Raw genomic sequence first — 20,832 nt, 5'->3', positions numbered from 1 at the left:
TCGACTTTTTTCCGAGTCGGGCTCCCATTGGCCCCATGAAAATCAAAGTTTGAGGTGGCGCTACCGAGTCATCTTTCGTTATTTTGTGACAATTAGAGCTCGTCGAGTTCTAATTTTTGACACCACTCACTGCCATGTCGGGGCGTGTTTACTACTTGATTTTTGCCATTTTCTGGGTTTCGGACGCGGTTTTAATGAGTCCCTCGCCGGGACGGAGTCCCAGGCTCGGGCCTAATAATTAAAACTGCAAGCAGTGATAAAGGCCCTCGCCACCCCTTGCGACCGCGGGATTTATGCCACCAAAAACCATACCACCATCCCACATACATTACTTCCATTGTATATGTCACACTGCTGTTTGTACACTCCAGTCCTGTTCACAGAGAAGCAGATGTGCAGGTGTGTTAATAAAGTGCTAATAATAAAAATTGATACGCAATATAATACTGATTAAACATTATTGTTTAATAATGTCTGTATGTGCTGTGTTTCTGAGTGTGAATGCTACATGTGTGCTGCTGAGTGTGTATGAGTGTCTTTTTTAATAGAAACTGTTTCAAATTAAATGGTAATAACATTGTTGTTGATGTTTTTTTAGGTCCCAATGAAGAAGGTCTGCTGTGGAAAGCAAGTCCCTGTCGTCAGACTGCAGCGGCTGTCACCCAAAGGGGGCAAAGCAAAAGTGGCCAAGAAGGATTCCTGCCATGAAAAACAAGCATCTGTCCAACTGCAGCCTCTGCAGCATGAAGACAGCAAAGCTAAGTCTCCTCACTTTGATAATATTGTTGGGTCATTTCATCAAGGACACACAATATTTAATCCAGAAAGTAGAGGAAAGCAGTGCACGGCCATTGCTTTGGCTGCAATTGTTAAACACACATACCAGCGAGAGGTGTATAAATGGTCTCAGAAAGATCTAAACATGACTTTATTGGAAGGTGATCGTCTGTACATAAGAAAGAAGCATCGTATTCCTGAGGATCAGTCTTATTTGGGAGCTTTTGACTTTAAAAACGAGGAGAAGCTGTTTGGCAAGACGTTTTGTTTGGAAATGGTCACTGTTATTGGACGTCTGCTTTCAGTCACCAACCCTGAGAAAAAAGTATGTTTTGTTACTTTGAAGACAGCTCTGGAAGAACATCTTGCTACTGACAACGCTTGTCTCTTCACCATGTCAGGCAGTACATGTGCTATTATCGCTAAAAATGGCATGTATGCTATTGTGGACTCCCATGCACGCAGTAAATCTGGGATGGTAGATGGCAATGGTTCAAGTGTTGTTGTGTTTTTCAAGCGCATCAGTGAAGTTTATGACCACATAATCCAACTTGCAGCAGGATTCACTGAGCCAAATGTTGAGTTTGAGCTCAATAGCGTGGCACTGACTTTGAAAGACTGTGACTGTGATGGTGTGACTGCTGAGCCTACTCTGGGCTGTTCTGAACCTCATGCTGTGACTGAACTTAAAAGTAACCCCAATTCCTATGTTACTGAAAGTACTGCTGCAACTGACACGGCTGATTTGAAAGCTTCTGATCCTGGGTTCAAGATAAAGAAAAATTTACCAGAAATAGGACACAAATGTGGCAGAACACAAATGAAATCTCCATTGCACAAAAAGCGATCCAGGGTTGACACAGAGTTAAAAAGTGGATCTCCAATTGTCAAGAAAGCCAAACTGCATGATGCAAATGACATTACAATCGTTGGTCATGAGGAAAATGCTTTGCAGTTTAATCCTCTTTCTGAAAAAGTATGCAAGGCAATTTGCAAATTTCTTAATGTTGAATTTGAAAATTGCAATGTTAAAGAGTCCTTATGCGCTGGGGATGCTGGAGTGCCATGTCATAATGAAAAGATTGTTGCCGATGGTAACTGTTTCTTCCGTGCCATTTCTCAAGCCATAAGTGGGACACAGAAACACCATAGAAGCATCAGACTGAATGCAGTGAAGCACTTAAAAAAGAATCCTGAAAAATATCACTGCCTTTTGAATGAAGAACATCAGAATTTGACTGTGGCAGAGTACATTAAACAGCAAAAGATGTCTTATGTAAACACCTGGGCAACACAAGCTGAAATTCAAGCCACAGCTGATTGCATTGGAGTTGATATTTACACGTTCTATCAAGGCAAATGGTTAAGATTTAAAAACAGTGAAAAACAACAGTCTGATGAAGGCATCTACCTACAGAATCATGGAGCTCATTATGAACATGTTGTTTGTGTCAAGCAAAGCCAACAAAATGACTGTTATAAACTGTGTACGTTTGGTGAGCCCCAGGGATATATCACCAGATCAAGACATACAAACGAAGGGGTCTTCAGTGCAATTCCTGATGATACTATTGGCAGATCACATGATAATAAAAACATCACTTTGTCAAAGTATTTAAGGAAAAGCAAGGCTCAGAAGAACAGAGAATGTAAAATGCTGAAATATCACAATGAGGAGGAATATCGATTGAAAGCAATAGAAAGCAGTATGGAGAAATATCAAACAAATTTGGAATATAAAGAGAAATTGAAAGCACACAGTTCCAAAAAATACAAAATGGACATGGAACATCAAGAGAAAGTGAAAGCATACAATTGGGAAAAATACAAAAGCGACCTGAAACATCAAGAGAAATTGAAAGGATACAGCAAGGAAAAATACCAATCCAGCCTGGAACGTCAAGAGAACTTGAAAAGATACAGCAAGGAAAAATACAAAAGCAACCTGGAACATCAAGAGAAAGTGAAAGCATACAATTTGGAAAAATACAAAAGCAACCTGGAACATCAAGAGAAAGTGAAAGCATACAGCAAGGACAAATACACAACTGACCTAGAACATCAAGAGAAAGTGAAAGCATACAGCAAGGACAAATACACAACTGACCTGGAGCATCAAGAGAAAGTGAAAGCATACAGTTGTGAGAAATACAGACAAGATTTGATACATCAAAATAAAGTCAAATGTGAAAGTATCAAGAATTATAAAGCAAATCCTGATCTTTGACAGAAATTAAAATCAATAAATAAAGCCAAATACCACAAAGACAGTGCTTTCAGACATAATGTCCTGGCTAAAAAAACGATTCAAAAGAAATCAAGATAAAGTACTAACTGATCAGATTAATTCTGTAATGAATGAGTTTTTAAAGAAATCAAATGATGGACCCGAATTTGTTTGCTGTGTATGTTTCTGATACAAACAAAAGAACTACAAAAACAAAGCAGCTCAATTAACGGCAGAAACATGTGTCTCGGATGAGTATTTGCATGAATGTACCTCTGAGTGCAATACACCATGTTCATTACAAGAATCAAGAGGAGAGCTTTGGATGTGCAAGGTCTGTCATTCAAAGATCCGAAGAGGTGTAACCCCAGCAGAATGGTGGGGAAACAATTTACAACTGGATTCAATTCCTCTTGAGTTATCTTGTTTGAATCATCTGGAAAAACATCTGATTTCTTTAAACATTCCATTTATGAAAGTGTTAGCTTTACCAAAGGGTGGTCAAAATGGATGCCATGGACCAATTTTTTGCATCCCTTCTTCAGTAAATCATACTTGTTCTGTTTTGCCTCGGTCAAATCTGGAAGGTTGTCTGTTACGTGTTAAATTAAAGCGTAAGCTATCTTACAAAGGACATTATGAATATCACTTTGTTGACACAAATCACCTGAAAGAAGCACTTAACTATTTAAAGGAAAACAATCAATATTATCAAGACATAGAAATAAATGAAGAATGGGTGAATGAGTTTGCTAAGGAAGAAGAAAACCAAGCACAAGACGACTCTAATGATAATGCACAAAAAAACAGTTCCCCTGAGGATGCACAAGACAAAACTCAACATGAAGAAGAAATACATACAGAAGAAGTCTCAAACAATAATTCAAAACAACCAGAGTCTCCTGATGAAGAAGATGAAACTCTACATGACCGGCAAAACCACTGTATTTATCAAGATTCTTGTTCCATGCCTGTTGATCTTGGTCAAGAAACTCTTGATCAGGGTTTTGAAGATATAATTAATCTGGCACCTGCTGAAGGAAACAATCCTGTGCGTATTTTGTCAGATAAAGATAATGAAGCAAAATCCTTTCCATATCTTTTTCCATCAGGGAACAATACTTATCATACGCCCAGACAGCACTACTTGACATTGGCACGATATTTTAATAACAGAATATTGCACGCTGATGGAAGGTTTGCAAAGTGCGTTGAATACATTTTTTTTGCACAATACATGTCAGAAGTTCAGCAAGTCATTCAGCAAGTGTCAATAGCATCACGCAAAGGACACACAAACCCTGCCGGCCAAAAAGACAATGCTCCAGAAAACATTGAGTCTTTGCAAGACATCATTAAGACTGATGAAGGATATCGTTTTCTAAGGCCTATAAGAGGTACTCCAAGCTTTTGGCAAGGTGCACAAAAGGATTTACTTGCCATGGTGCGGAATCTGGGAAAACCCACTTTCTTTTGCAGTTTTTCGTCTGCAGATTTGCGCTGGGGAGGGCTTTTAAATTCAATTTTGAAACAAGAGGGGAGAACTGAAACTTCTGAGAGTTTGGAGTATGCAGAAAGGTGTGAACTGTTGCGTAATCGTCCTGTCACTGCAGCACGCATGTTTGACTACAGGTGGCATCTCTTGTTGAATTACGTGTTACTATCTTCATTGAATCCAATTGGAAAGATTAAAGATTACTTTTATCGAGTAGAATTTCAACAACGTGGATCACCCCATGTACACGCTTTATTTTGGATTGCGCATCAGTCTGAAATATCACAATGAGGAGGAAGCATACCAGGCAGCTCTTCATCTGAGATTGGAAAAAACACAGATCAAGAAGTGGTGAAATTCATCGACAAGTACATAACATGTGAAATACCCACACAAGATCAGCAATTAGCTGAAACTGTTACCTCCGTGCAGCAACATTCTCAACGGCATTCGAAAACATGTAAGAAAAAGAATACAGCCTGCCGGTTCAATTTCCCACGCCCTGTATCTGAACGTACTTTCATCACCAAAAAACAGAAAATACCAAAGTGCCCAAAGTGCCAGGGTGACACTGCAACAAAGAGCCAAGAACAAAAAAAAGACACTGTTGAATGCATATGCTCTCAAAATGAACAGAACTTTATGAAAGAAGAGGATGCAATGAAAATACTGACAACTGTTAAAAAAGCACTTCTGGATAAAGACAATCCCATTACGAGTATCCAGCAAAATGTTTCAAAATGTTGGCATTACGCAGGAAGTATGGGAAAAAGCACTTAAATGTGTTGAAAAACGCATGCAAATTGTCCTGCAAAGAGATGTCAATGAAATTTGGATTAATCCATATAATCCACTTTTGTTGAAATGTTGGAATGCCAACATGGACATCCAGTATGTGGTTGATGTATATGCTTGTATCGTTTATATTATCAGCTATATGTCCAAATCTGAGAGAGAGATGGGGCTGTTGTTGAAACAAACACACCAAGAGGCCACAAAACAGGGAAATTCTGATGCCAAAGAAGCTATGAAGAAGATTGGTCAAGCCTACCTCCACAACCGTGATGTGTCTGCACAAGAAGCTGTGTACAGAATCACTCAAATGCACCTGAAAGAATGTTCAAGGAAAGTTGTGTTTATCCCCACAGGTGACACAATTTTCAAACTCACCAAACCACTAAATGAACTGAAAAAGTCAGGAAACAATGACATTTGGATGACTGGATTTGTGGATCGATATAAGAACACACCACAGAATGACACTTTTGATAATATGTGTATAGCCACATTTGCTTCAGAGTATCGTGTGTTAAGTACATCAGAAAAGAAATCCAAAAATGTGATTAAGTTACAGAATTCATGTGGCTATATTTCAAAGCGATTCAGAACCAAACCTGCTGTTGTGCGCTATGCACGGTTTTGAGAAACAAAGAATCCTGAGCTATATTACAAAAGCCTGTTACAGCTGTTTTTTCCTTATCGTCATGATAACGACCTCAAACCTTCATCATTTCATTCTTTTGAACAGTTCTACAAAGAGGGCACAGTGCAGATTGGCAACCAGACCGTTTCAGTGATGTCAATTGTGAACTCAAATAGATCTCACTATGACATTGAAACTGAAGATTTGGAAGAGATAAAAAATAACCTGGACTCTAATGAAATATTAGAGGATGCTTGGGCCATGCTTTGTCCTGAGCAAGAAGCAGAACGTTTGGAAGCCACTGATGAACTTGCACAGAGTAAAGTGGATGATGAAGACCCCTTGCCCCATATTCCAGATTTGGGGATAGCTAACAAAGAAACTGCTCATTTAGAAAAACAACACAATGCGATGACTCGAGCTGAAGGTTTGGATTTAATTCGATCTTTAAATGACATCCAGCTGTCTATTTTTTTCAAAATACAAAAGTGGTGCATACAAAAAGTCAATGGAAATGATCCAGAACCTTTACATGTGTTCATCACTGGTGGCGCTGGCACAGGGAAAAGCCACTTGATTCGGGCCATTCAGTACGAAGCCAATCGTCTATTTGCTCCAATGCGACGCCACCCAAACAACATGAGTGTTTTACTAACAGCACCCACTGGTATGGCAGCATACAACCTAAATGCATCTACAATTCACAGTGCATTTAGCATTGGAACAGATGTGACACTTCCCTGCATACCATTAGGTGAAGAAAAACTCAATTCTCTCCGTGCCAAATATATTGACGTGAAGTTAGTAATCAATGATGAAATATCAATGGTTTCTCATAAACTGCTCACATATATACATGGACGGCTGAGGCAAATCAAGCAAAGAGGTGATGTTTCCCCTTTTGGAAATGTCAGCCCAGTTGGTGATTTCTATCAGTTACCACCAGTTATGGCAAAAGGCTTGTACACTGACAATCTACCTCTGAACTTTTGGTCAAGTTTCAAAATGGCTGAACTGAAAACAATTGTCAGACAGAAGGATACCACATTTGCAGAATTACTGAACAGATTAAGAACACGATCGAAAGGGACACCCATGCTTCATGAAGACATCCACATTTTACAAAGTCGTGAAACTGGAGAGCAGTCTTCTGCTCTACATATTTTCCCAACAAATTCACAGGTCAGTGAGCATAACTTTAACCAGCTCCAAGCCACTTGTCCTGACTATCAAACAATAGATGCACAGGACTATCACTACAACAGAAAAACTGGAAAAATGGAAAGCAAAGTCACACCTCACAGTAAAGACAACCTCACCTGTCTGCAGAAACAGCTATTTTTGGGTGTTCCTGCTAGATTTATGCTGTGTAAAAACATTGATGTGGAGGATGGATTAGTCAATGGAGTCTGTGGAACTGTAACACATATTAGTGAAACAGAAAGAAATGGACTTCCTGAAGCTGTGTATGTTCAGTTTGATGACATCAATGTTGGTACACAGAGACGAAAAAAGTACCCATCCACTGCACCTGCTTTAATAAACTCCACACGGATACAGCCAGAGGAGGAAAGGGCTAACAGCAAAGGGGGAAAACGTCGTCAGTTTCCTCTTGCACTTGCCTGGGCTGTTACAATCCACAAAGTACAAGGCCTGACTGTTGACAATGCTGTGGTGTCGCTAAAGCAAGTGTTTGCCTCAGGACAATCTTATGTGGCTTTAAGTCGTGTAAGAAGTCTAGATGGCCTTATTATCCAGGCCTTTGATGAAAAGGCTATTTATTGTAATGACGAGGTAAAACATGCCTTGGAAGCTATGCCACGCTTCTTGGATGACAATGTGTCACAAGCCAAACAGTCTGCTGATGTGTTCAGCTTGTTTTTGATGAATGTTCAGGGTTTAGTAAAACATGTACCTGATTTGGTGTTAGCCACACAGCATTTACAGCCTGACTGTATAGCTGTGACAGAAACATGGTTAACATCTCAGTCTGCACTTCATAGTGTTGACATAGACGGTTACAGTTTTCACAGCCGTCCACGAAGTCTGGCATATGAACACAGCAAGCATCCAGCTCTTACTACACTCAAAAGTCAACATCATGGTGGAGTGGGCATGTATTGCTCCAACAACACTAACTGTCACTTTCCTGATGTACCCCAATTTAATTTGGAGTGCTTAATTTACAAAAATGTAAATCATCAGGTTTTAGTTGCAGTTGTGTATCGACCACCAGCATATCCCATGTCTGTGTTCAAGCAGAATTTGAAAAATCTGCTAACTTGGCTACAGGCACAAAGTCAGTCCATTGTGGTTATGGGAGATTTCAATGACGACATATTGAAATCATCATCACTGTGCAATTTCATGACCAGTTATGGATATGTTCAGAATGTCACATCTCCAACTACAGAACGAGGCACTTTGATTGATCATGTCTATGTCAAATCTCAACAATATGAGATTTCATCAGAAGTTGTTCCAACATATTTCAGTGATCATCAGGGCATAGCCTGCTCTCTTAAACTGAAGTCTGTGTAGATTTTTTTTTTTGTAATCCAAATGTTTTAGTTTTTTATTCCTATGAATTCAAACTGTATTTACTGCTTATTGGAAATGTGTTCATTACTTTCTATGTAAAAGTCTGTAAGTAACATTTGTTCTGTCAATATTTTTATTTATACAACATAAAATCTCTGTACATAAATCCATTCAATTCTAACATTTTTTAAATATTTTATAGTGACATGCATTGATGCATCTACACTTGACAATATGTTATTATGTTTAGTTTAAATAAATGTTGTGTTTATAAGTTCTTACACCTTATTTTAGTGATCATCAAGGCACAGCATGCTTTCTTAAAATAATATATTAAGGTAATAATGATATTTATGTTTTTTTTCTCTTTTTTTACTGTGAAATTCGTCATTGTATATTGCCCACTGTTTTTTTTGTTTTTTTGTTTTTTTTACAAGTTGTACGTATTGTTAGCTAATATACATTGATCAACAAACAAAATGTGTCTACTGCTTTTGTGAGAATCTCACATTACATATATTGTAATTTTGAAGATATTAATATATCTCTAAATAAATTGCAAAAAAAAAACAAAACAAGGGAGATGCTTTTCTCAGCATCTTTTATTATATTTATGCACAAATTAAAGGCTTTCTTGGAATATTTATTGAAATATCCCCATTAGCAAATACTTTTTGGCATTTTCTTAATTTCTAACATATGTATTTCAATAGTATTTTTTTTCCATTACCATGGCAACATTCTTGCAAATACAGATATATTCTCATGGCCTTTTTTGTTCAGTATTGCAAGCCAGATGTCCGTGCCAAATTTGATTTGTCTGCAATAAACATTTGGTGGAATCGTTTAGAGTTTCAAGGGGGCACTGTAGAACAGTTTTATATCATATCTATACAAATTTAACATCGCTATGTTCAGGTCATCAGTGCACACAAATGTTTCATTGGGTCTGGCTCAATTTGACATCACCTATGAGAAATAAACATGTTTCTATGCTTCCAAATTCTCACTGGTTTGTGGATTTGCCACACCTACATTTCAGATTTCATCAAAAATCTACACATTAATATTTAATTTGACATGGTTCTTGGTTAGTTTAACCAATTTTCAAGTCTTTTGAAAGATATTGTGGGGTGGAGATATTACAAGTAAGGCAAGTACTATTTTGGGTCATAATACAGTTTTTACTCATCATTCCATGTGGTATTGTCATGACAACTTTAATTTTTGTAGGTTTAAAAACGTTTGGCCTCTTCTTCCATTGGCATTATTTTGAGTTTTTAAGGGGGCGCCACGGAAACTTTTTTCATCTTTTATAATTGTGCTTTTGGATTACTCCTTCTGTTGGGAAACTTGAATTTTAGGCCAGGATTAGTGTAAAGCAGTGGTCCCCAACCTTTTTATCACCGCGGACCGGCCAACGCTTGAAAATTTTACCGTGGACTGGGGGGGGGCCTCTCCAAGTGGCGGAGCAGTTTTGAAGCTTCATTGCCTCATTACAGAGCTGGTCGCCGCATATTATGCAGAGCGGGCTTGGTCTGTGGGAATCACCTGTCGTGATAAATCCATAGTTCAAGTAGAACTCCTGGTATTGTCTGTTAAAAGCTTTCTTTTTCTTGGAAGGTGGCTCTTTTCCTGTCTCTTCACTGGGCCTTTTCCCCTTCGAAAAGAAACTTTCCAAAGACGTCTGTTTTTTACTCATTTTGCTAATTTGTGGATTAAGTTCAAGCGCTCAAGTGATGAAAATGTAACTGAGAGAATCCGGTAGTTTTTCAAAATAAAAGATTTTTCAAAATAAACGATTGTTCAGACTCAGATAATAAATACAACGTAAATAATTAATTATTTCTTGGACAGCCGGTGGCCCGGTACCAACTGATCCATGGACTGGTACCAGTCCACGGCCCGGTGGTTGGGAACCACTGGTGTAAAGCATATATTTAGTCTACAACAAAGTCCAGAACTCTGAACCCCATGCATTTCAATTACATATTTATTTTATAGTATCACGGAAACATTACTGCAAATAGATGTATTTTCTCTTTGGCTTTTTTGTTCAGAATGCCAAGCCAGATGTGCATGCCGAATTTCCAATGTTTATGGCAAAGTAATTTTTTTCGGTCCAATTCAAAAGTTCAAGGGGTGCTGTGGATCAATGTAATGTGTCACCTATGTAAATATTTAAAGAAATGGCAATTTTGTTTGCAGGCTGGCCAAACCAAGAGTTTATGACTTACAAAAATTCAAGGGTGTCGACTATAATCCCACATGGGTCTAGTTCATTTTCACCCATTTCCCAGTTTCTTGAATGAAAATCCACAGCGTCAAAAATTCAAATGTGTGAGGTAAAATTTTGAGAAAATGGGGTTCCGCCCACAATGGCCGACTTCCTGTAGGGTTTAGGGTGGGGTCATAATATAATTTTTTTACTTGTCTTGACATGTTCTATGTTTGTACCAAATTTCATTTGTCTACGATGAAAAAGGTCTCTCATTGCCGAAACGTATTTTGATTTTTGAGGTGGCGCTATTGACTTTTTTTGAAACATTAATTTTTTTGCACATGAAAATACAACATTTTTAGCCAACCTTGAAATTTAGGCCATAGTTTGATGAGTGTAGAGCATCTATTTAGTCTACAACAAAGACCAGTACTCTGAACCCCATTCATTTCAATAACACATTTATTATGTTACCACGGCAACATGGTTGCAAATAGAGGTATGTTGTCTTTGGCTTTTTTGTTCAGTTTGTGAAGCCAGATGTCCATGCCGAATTTCAAATGATTTTGAAAAAGTAATTTTTTTGGTCCTATTTAAAAATTAAAGGGGGCGCTGTGGAGCAATATAATATCTGACCTATGAAATTTTATATAATTATATTAACAAAAAGATTTTGAACAAAATGTATATTAATGCCACAAAATAGGAAACTGCATGTTTGAGTTGCGGGCCATTTAAAACTTCAAAAAACATCTTTTTTTTTTGCAGGCTGGCCACACCCACATTTTATAACTTTAAAAAATCCAAGCGAGCAGCCTATAATCCCACATGGGTCTAGTTAATTCTGACCATTTTTCAAATTTCTTGAATGAAAATCCACGCCACAAAAAATCCAAATGTGAGAGTAAATATTTTGAAAAAATAGGGTTCCGCCCCCAATGGCCAACTTCTACGATGAAAAAGATCTCTCATTGCCGTAATATATTTTGATTTTTGAGGTGGCGCTATTGAGTCATTTTGAAACATTACTTTTTTTGCATTATATTTTTTGCCAATCTTGAATTTTAGGCCATAGTTTGATGAGTGTAGAGCATCTATTTAGTCTACAACAAAGTGCAGTACTCTGAACCCCATTCATTTCAATGACACATTTATTATGTTACCACGGTAACATAGTTGCAGACAGAGGTATGTTCTCATTGGCTTTTTTGTTCAGTTTGACAAGTCAAATGTCCATGTCAAATTTCAAATGTTTATGACAAAGTAATTTTTTTGGTACAATTCAAAGGTTCAAAGGGGCGCTGTGGAGCGAAAAAAAAATCTGACATATGTAAATTGTATATCATTTTGTGTAGATCAAGTTTTTAAACAAAATGTATATTAATGCCGGGAAATAGGACGCTGCATGTGTGAGTTATGCACACTTTAACACTTCAAAATATTGCTTTTTATTTGAAGGCTGGCCACACCCACATTTTATGATGTAGAAAAATCCAAGACAGTTCCCTATAATCCCACATGGGACAAGTTCATTTTGACCAATTTGCAAGTTTTTTGAATGAAAATCCACGGTGCAAAAAATCCAAATGTGAGAGGTAAAATTTAGAAAAAAATGGGGTTCCACCCACAATGTCTGACTTCCTGTAGGGTTTAGGGTGGGGTCATAATATAATTTTTTACTTGTCTTGACATGTTCTATGTTTGTACCATTTTTAATTTGTCTATGATGAAAAAGGTCTCTCATTGCCGTAATGTATTTGAACTTTTGAGGTGGCGCTATTGAGTCATTTTGAAACATCAATTTTTTTCCACATGAAAATACAACTTGTTTTGCCAATCTTAATTTAGGCCATAGTTTGGTGAGTGTAGAGCATCTATTTAGTCTACAACAAAGTCCAATACTCTGAACCCCATTCATTTCAATGACACGTTTATTATGTTACCACGGTAACATAGTTGAAAATAGAGGTATGTTCTCCTTGGCTTTTTTGTTCCGTATAATGTGAGGAATATGTGTACCAAATTTCAATGGTCTATGACAAAGTAATAATTTTTAATCCCAGTTATCCAAAACCCATGTATTTCAATGAGAAATGTCAGACGTTGCCATGGCAACACCTTTGAAAATAGAGGTATGGTGTCTTTGACTTTTTTGTTCAGTATATCAATAGGGATGTCCATGCCAAATTTCAAATGTTTATGTCAAAGTAATTTTTTTGGTCCAATTCAAAAGTTCAAGGGGGCGCTGTGGAGCAATTTATTGTCTGACCTGTGTAAATTGTATATCTATGTGTTCAGATCAACTGTTTGAATAAAAAAGTATATTCATGCCGGAACATAGGACACTAACTGTGTGAGTTACATGCAATTTAAAACTTTACAAAATGGCTTTTTTCTTTGCAGACTGGCCACACCCACATTTTATAACTCAGAAAATTCCAAAAGAGTTGTTTATAATCCCACATGGGTCTAGTTCATTTTGACCAATTTTCATGTTTCTCGAATGAAAATTCGAGGCGTAAAAAATTCAAATGTGAGAGGTAAAATTTTGGAAAAATGGGGTTCCGCCCACAATGGCCAACTTCCTGTAGGGTTTAGGGTGGGGTCATAATATAATTTTTTACTTGACTTGACATGTTCTATGTTTGTACCAAATTTCATTTGTCTACGATGAAAAAGGTCTCTCATTGCCATAATGTATTTCAAATTTTGAGGTGGCGCTATTGAGTCATTTTGAAACATTAATTTCTTTGAACATCAAAATACAACTTGTTTTGCCAATCTTGAATTTTAGGCCATAGTTTGATGAGTGTAGAGCATCTATTTAGTCTACAACAAAGTCCAGTACTCTGAACCCCATTCATTTCAATGGCACATTTATTATGTTACCACGATAACATAGTTGCAAATAGAGGTATGATCTCATTGACTTTTTGGATCAGTATGTCAAGGAGGATGTATGTGCAAAATTTCAAATGTTTATGTCAAACTTTGCAAAAACAATGCATTGGGGTTTTAGGGGGCGCTACCGAGACATTTTTCAAATTTTTTATAAACGCAGGTAAAAATAATACATTTTTCACCAGTCTTGAATTTTGGGTGCAATAAAATTGACTTTTCGTTAACGTTCAGGGGGTCAAAAGGGACTTCAATCCGGCCACCAAAATAATAAAGAATAATAATAATAATGGAAACGCATTTTCCATCCATTATTTTTCTCCTAAACCATAACAGCTACAGTCATGTGACTTTCTCACATTGTGCCCCATCACAAATAAGGCCCCTGTGATTTTTTTCACACGTCCACGTCAAAGCGTTTGTCTTCTACGAATTTTTGAAAATGAAATTTGAAGAGGGCGCTAGAGAGCCATTTTGTGAGAGAGTGCCTTGATTTGCATACCATTGCGTTCAACTCACAAATGTGCATAAACGCTCTATGAGCGTTTTCCCAACAAAAAATATGTGAAAGATAAATATTTTTTTGAAATATTCAAAAAATTGCGATTTTGTTGAAAATTCACCCTGACCACACCCAAAGTTAAAATGTATTGATAATCTTGAATCACACATGAGTTTAGTGGGATTTGGCCATATTTGACGTGTTTCTGATGAAAACTGTGCGAGAAAATGTCCTGAATGCGAGGGTGTGCACTTTTGTCGTTCCCGGGTTTGATCCAATATGGCCGACTTTCTGTACATTTTAGGGTGGGGCCACAATATCATTTTTGTCATGTCCCGACATGTTCTATTTTTTGATGTGAGTTTTAGATTTTAACGTTGACTTTTTTCCGAGTCGGGCTCCCATTGGCCCCATGAAAATCAAAGTTTGAGGTGGCGCTACCGAGTCGTCTTTCGTTACTTTTTCTCGGGGTCTTTTGTGACAATTAGAGCTCGTCGAGTTCTAATTTTTGACACCACTCACTGCCATGTCGGGGCGTGTTTACTACTTGATTTTTGCCATTTTCCGGGTTTCGGATGCGGTTTTAATGAGTCCCTCGCCGGGACGGAGTCCCAGGCTCGGGCCTAATAATGGAAACGCATTTTCCACCCATTATTTTTCTCCTAAACCATAACAGCTACAGTCATGTGACTTTCTCACATTGTGCCCCATCACAAATAAGGCCCCTATGATTTTTTTCACACATCCACGACAAATCGATTGTCTTCTACGAATTTTTGAAAATGAAATTTGAAGAGGGCGCTAGAGAGCCATATTGTGAGAGAGTGCCTTGATTTGCATATCATTGCGTTCAGCTCACAAATGTGCATAAACGCTGTATTAGCGTTTTCCCAACAAAAAATGTGTGAAAGAGAAATATTTTATTGAAATATTCCAAAATTTGCGATTTTGTTGAAAATTCACCCTTACCACATCCAAAGTCATAATCAAAATGTAATTGATAATCTTTAATCACACATGGGTTTAGTGGGATTTGACCAAATTTGAAGTGTTTGTGATTAAAACTGGGCGAGATAATGTCCTGAATGCGAGGGTGTGCACTTTTGTCGTTCCTGGGTTTGATCCAATATGGCTGACTTCCTGTAAATTTTAGGGCGGGCCCATAATATCATTTTTGTCATGTCCTGACATGTACAATTTTTTTATGTGAGTTTCGGATTTTTGCGTCGACTTTTTTCCAAGTCGCGCTCCCTTTGGCCCCATGAAAATCAAAGTTTGAGGTGGCGCTACCGAGTCGTCTTCCGTTATTTTTTCTCGCGGCCTTTTGTGACAATTAGAGCTTGTCGAGTTCAAATTTTTGACACCACTCACTGTCATGTCGGGGCGTGTTTACTACTTGATTTTTGCCATTTTCCACGCTCCGGAAGCGGTTTAAATGAGTCCCTCGCCGGGACGGAGTCCCAGGCTCGGGCCTAATTAAAACTGCAAGCAGTGATAAAGGCCCTCGTCACCCCTTGCGACCGCTGGGTACAGGCCACCGCGGAGATCCTGCCTTTCGTTCCCGCCTTTCGTTCCCGCTTACATCACTCCTCCCCCCAAAATCAGCGACTGAGTAATACTACTCCATTCATTCCAATGGGACCATTTATGACATTGTCACGCCTGAACGGTTGGAAATAGAGGTATGTCTTCATTGGCTTTTTTGTTAAATATGATGAGAGGAATATGTGTACCAAATTTCAATGGTCTATGACAAAGTAAATATTTTTCATCCCAGTTAACCAAAACCTATGTATTTCAAAGAGAAATGTCAGACGTTGCCATGGCAACACCTTTGAAAATAGAGATATGGTTTCTTTGACTTTTTTGTTCAGTATAGCAATAGCAAAGTCCATGCCAAATTTCAAATGTTTGTGACAAAGTAATTTTTTTATGTTCCATTTAAAACTTCAAGGGGGCGCTGTGGAGCTATGTAATATTTGACAAATGTGAATTGCATATCTATGCACTCAGACGAATATTTTGAACAAGCATGTATTTGCGTGCTAACTTATGGGTGAATGAATTGGGCTGAGTTTGACTGAGATCAGAAGACTGGGATTCGACTGCTGGAGCTGGTGTAGTAAGTAAGAAATGCAGCAAGAGGCAGGGATTATGTTGGGTACTGGCACCGTATATTAAAGTGAATAGTACAACATAATATTTACAGAAACAAAATTAGTGAAACACAAAATAGTAATACAATAATGAAAACAATAATGAAACCCCAAATATTTACACTCTGCAGATTCGATAGGTAAGTGCACTTTAAGTTCTAGTTGGTCGAGATGAGTTAGTAGCAACAGAAGGAAAAAAAATGAAAAGAAGTACTCCATACGGGTGGCGTCCACTTATTACTGACTTTCCAATGTTTGAGAGTATGAGTTCTTTGCGTAGTATCCGTTTGTATTGTTCATTGGAATAGTGTCCATTGGCTTTGATCACAGTTACAAAGTCAGCAAAAGATTGAAAGAGTGGGGGGGGGGGGGGGCAGGCTGTGTCAGCCTCCTACCAGACCCGTAGGGTGAGATGAAGATGTAGGTTCCGGTCTTAGCTCGCCATCCTAATCAAGAACACCTGGCCTGCATTTGGATAAACAGGATTACATAAGTGACTTGAATAAAAATCAAATGTCTAAATTAATTAACCTGAGCTAGGTTACATTGCTCAATTTCATTGTGTACACGGATTAATTTACCATTCAAAATACAATTGCAATTAAATAATTTCTGAACAAGGTGCAGTGTTAACCTTGCAGGTTTTCACATGAATACATTTAAAACAATCATTTAGCAATAATTGAGTCTTAAATTACTGGCATAACAATGAATAATCAATTGACAAGAAAGTGCTAAATGCGCCAAAAAGGCACTACATATGGTTTACAATAAGCACAACAAGAAACCAGCGTTAGCCCGAGCATGCTAATGCTAAGCTAGTTAGCTTAGCGTCAGATGCTAACAGCGCGTTTCATTCATTCAAAACTCACCAATTCCTCAGTTTAACATCGCATGATGGCGGCAACGGACTCCCCACGGACCGGAGGTTAGCTCTACAATATTAAAAGTGGACTACTTAGTTTGTTGAAGCTTACAAAACACAGAAAAGAGCGAATGTTGTTAATTGTTTGAGACTAACCTTTTCACAGCTGCCTCGGTAGCTTCCCCCACAGCTCTGACTGGGAAGCTGCTGGCACAGATTGAAAAGGTGCTCTGTGTGCTGTGATTGGCCGACGCGGGTCACGTAATTAGGGGTGCGGTTACGTATGGCACGTATGAGACATGGAGGGCAGGAATAAATATATAAATGCAGCTTTTATATAAACAAGATTTAACGGCAGGTCAAAGTAGGAGTTTAGTAAAACTTTTTTAATAAGACAGAATTTCAACCTGGGTTACAGTATATTAATGCCGGGAATTAGGACACTGCATGTTTGAGTTACGGGCCATTTAAAACTTCAAAAAACATACTTTTTCTTTGCAGGCTGGCCACACCCACATTTCATAATTTAGGAAAATCCAAGAGAGTTCCCTATAATCCCACATGGGTTTAGTTCATTTTTACCAAGTTGTAAATTTCTTGAAAGAAAATCCAAGGCACGAAAAATCCAATTGTGAGAGGTAAAATTTAGGAAAAATGGGGTTCCGCCCACAATGGCCGACTTCCTGTAGGGTTTAGGGTGGGGTCATAATATAATTTTGTACTTGTCTTGACATGTTCTATGTTTGTACCACATTTCATTTGTCTACGATGAAAAAGGTCTCTCATTGATGTAATGTATTTTGATTTTTGAGGTGGCGCTATTGAGTCATGTTGATACGTAAATTTTTTTGCACATGAAAAAACACCTTTTTTTTTTTTACCAATCTTGAATTGTAGGCCATAGTTTGGTGAGTGTAGAGCATCTATTTAGTCTACAACAAAGTCCAGTACTCTGAACTCCACTCATTTCAATGACACATTTATTATGTTACCACGGTAACATAGTTGCAGATGGAGGTATGATCTCATTGACTTTTTTGATCAGTATGTCAAGGAGGATGTATGTGCAAAATTTCAAATGTTTATGTCAAACTTTGCCAAAAAATGCATTGGAGTTTTAGGGGGCGCTACTGAGACATTTTTCAAAATTTTTATAAACATAGGTAAAAATAATAAATTTTTCACCAGTCTTGAATTTTGGGTCCAATAAAATTTACTTTTCGTTAACGTTCAGGGGGTCAAAAGTGACTTCAATCCGGCCACCAAAATAAATAATAATCCATCCATTTTCTTCCGCTTATCCGGAGCCGGGTTGCGGGGGCAGCAGTCTAAGCAGGGACTCCCAGACTTCCCTCACCCCGGACACGTCCTCCAGCTCCTCCGGTGGGACCCCAAGGCGTTCCCAGGCCAGCCGGGAGACATAGTCCCTCCAGCGTGTCCTGGGTCTTCCCCGGGGCCTCCTCCCGGTGGGACATGCCCAGAACACCTCCCTAGGGAGGCGTCCAGTAGGCATCCTGAGCAGATGCCCGAGCCACCTCAACTGGTTCCTCTCAACGTGTAGGAGCAGCGGCTCTACTCCGAGCTCCTCCCGTGTGACCGAGCTCCTCACCCTATCCCTAAGGGTGCGCCCGGCCACTCTGCGGAGGAAGCCCATTTCAGCCGCTTGTATCCGCGATCTTGTCCTTTCGGTCATTACCCAGAGCTCATGACCATAGGTGAGGGTAGGAACGTAGATTGACCGGTAAATCGAGAGCTTCGCCTTCCGGCTCAGCCCCTTCTTTACCACAACGGACCGATACAGCGACCGCATCACTGCAGACGCTGCACCAATCCGCCTGTCAATCTCCCGCTCCATGCTTCCCTCACTCGTGAACAAGACCCCGAGATACTTGAACTCCTCCACTTGGGGCAGAGACTCACCACCCACCCGGAGAGAGCAAACCACCTTTTTCCGGTCGAGAACCATGGCCTCGGATTTGGAGGAGCTGATTCTCATCCCAGCCACTTCACACTCGGCTGCAAACCGCCCCAGTGCCTGCTGCAGGTCCTGGCTCGAAGAAGCCATCAGGACAACATCATCTGCAAACAGCAGAGATGAAATCCTGTGGTTCCCAAACCAGGCCCCCTCCGGCCCCTGACTGCGCCTAGAAATTCTGTCCATAAATATAATGAACAGAACCGGTGACAAAGGGCAGCCCTGGCGGAGTCCAACATACACCGGGAACAGGTCTGACTTACTGCCGGCAATGCGAACACAGCTCCTGCTCCGGTCATACAGGGACCGGACAGCCCTTAGCAAAGAGCCCCGGACCCCATACTCCCAGAGCACCCCCCAAAGGGCACCACGAGGGACACGGTCGAATGCCTTCTCCAGATCCACAAAACACATGTGGACTGGTTGGGCATACTCCCATGAGCCCTCGAGGACCCGATGAAGAGTATAGAGCTGGTCCAGTGTTCCACGACCAGGACGAAAACCACACTGCTCCTCCTTAATCCGAGGTTCGACTATCGGTCGGATTCTCCTCTCCAGTACCCTGGAATAGACCTTACCGGGAAGGCTGAGGAGTGTGATTCCCCTGTAATTGGAACACACCCTCCGGTCCCCCTTCTTATACAGAGGGACCACCACCCCGGTCTGCCATTCCACAGGTACTGTCCCCGACCGCCACGCGATGTTGCAGAGACGTGTCAGCCAAGACAGCCCCACAACATCCAGAGACTTGAGGTACTCAGGACGGATCTCGTCCACCCTCGGAGCCTTGCCACCGAGGAGCTTGCCAACCACCTCAGTGACTTCAGCCAGGGTGATGGACGAGTCCGCCTCTGGGTCCCCAGTTTCTGCTTCCTCCTCGGAAGACGTGACAGTGGGATTGAGGAGATCCTCAAAGTATTCCTTCCACCGCCCGACAACATCCCCAGTCGAGGTCAGCAGCTCTCCACCCGCACTGTAAACAGTGTTGGTGAAGCACTGCTTCCCCCTCCTGAGGCGTCGGACGGTTTGCCAGAATCTCTTTGAGGCCGTCCGATAGTCCTTCTCCATGGCCTCTCCGAACTCCTCCCAACCCCGAGTTTTTGCCTCTGTGACTGCCCGAGCCGCGGCACGCTTGGCCCGCCGGTACTCATCAGCTGCCTCAGGAGTCCCACGAGCCAACAAGGCTCGATAGGACTCCTTCTTCAGCTTGACGGCATCCCTTACTTCCGGTGTCCACCACCGGGTTCGGGGATTGCCGCCGCGACAAGCACCACAGACCTTACGACCACAGCTACGAGCAGCCGCATCGACAATAGAGGTGGAGAACATGGCCCACTCGGAGTCCATGTCTCCAACCTCCCCCGGAATCAGGGAGAAGCTCTCCCGGAGGTGGGAGTTGAAGACCCCCCTGACAGAGGGCTCCGCCAGACGTTCCCAGCAGACCCTCACAATGCGCTTGGGTCTGCCAGGTCTGTCCGGCTTCCTCCTCCGCCAGCGGATCCAACTCACCACCAGGTGGTGATCAGTTGACAGCTCAGCCCCTCTCTTCACCCGAGTGTCCAAGACACGCGGTCGGAGGTCAGATGACACGACAACAAAGTCGATCATCGACCTCCGACCTAGAGTGTCCTGGTGCCACGTGCACCGATGGACACCCTTGTGCTCCAACATGGTGTTTGTTATGGACAAGCTGTGACTAGCACAGAAGTCCAATAACAAAACACCGCTCGGGTTCAGATCGGGGAGGCCGTT

General features: G+C 40.4%; 1 protein-coding gene and 1 long non-coding RNA gene across 2 annotated transcripts; one reads left to right on the top strand and one right to left on the bottom strand.

Moving 5' to 3' along the window:
• The first annotated feature begins 604 nt into the window (after window positions 1-604).
• Window positions 605-8,463, top strand: LOC117379676 (uncharacterized). Its single transcript, XM_033976372.1, is given in 5 exon segments — window positions 605-2,273; window positions 3,241-3,813; window positions 3,868-4,765; window positions 4,811-5,228; window positions 5,230-8,463. Coding segments are annotated over 5 exon segments (6,792 nt in total).
• An 8,150-nt stretch (window positions 8,464-16,613) lies between these two features.
• LOC117379299 (uncharacterized) lies at window positions 16,614-17,312 on the bottom strand. The gene is made up of 3 exons (XR_004542071.2): window positions 17,262-17,312; window positions 17,113-17,175; window positions 16,614-16,705 (listed from the first exon to the last, which is right to left on the bottom strand). It is a non-coding gene; the product is annotated as an uncharacterized LOC117379299 (long non-coding RNA).
• Between the last annotated feature and the right edge of the window lie 3,520 nt (window positions 17,313-20,832).

The sequence above is a fragment of the Periophthalmus magnuspinnatus genome, chromosome 12 (assembly GCF_009829125.3).
Source record: "Periophthalmus magnuspinnatus isolate fPerMag1 chromosome 12, fPerMag1.2.pri, whole genome shotgun sequence".
NCBI lineage: Eukaryota > Metazoa > Chordata > Actinopteri > Gobiiformes > Gobiidae > Periophthalmus > Periophthalmus magnuspinnatus.
Note: the sequence above shows the minus strand (reverse complement) of the source record. Positions and strands in the feature narration are given on the sequence as shown.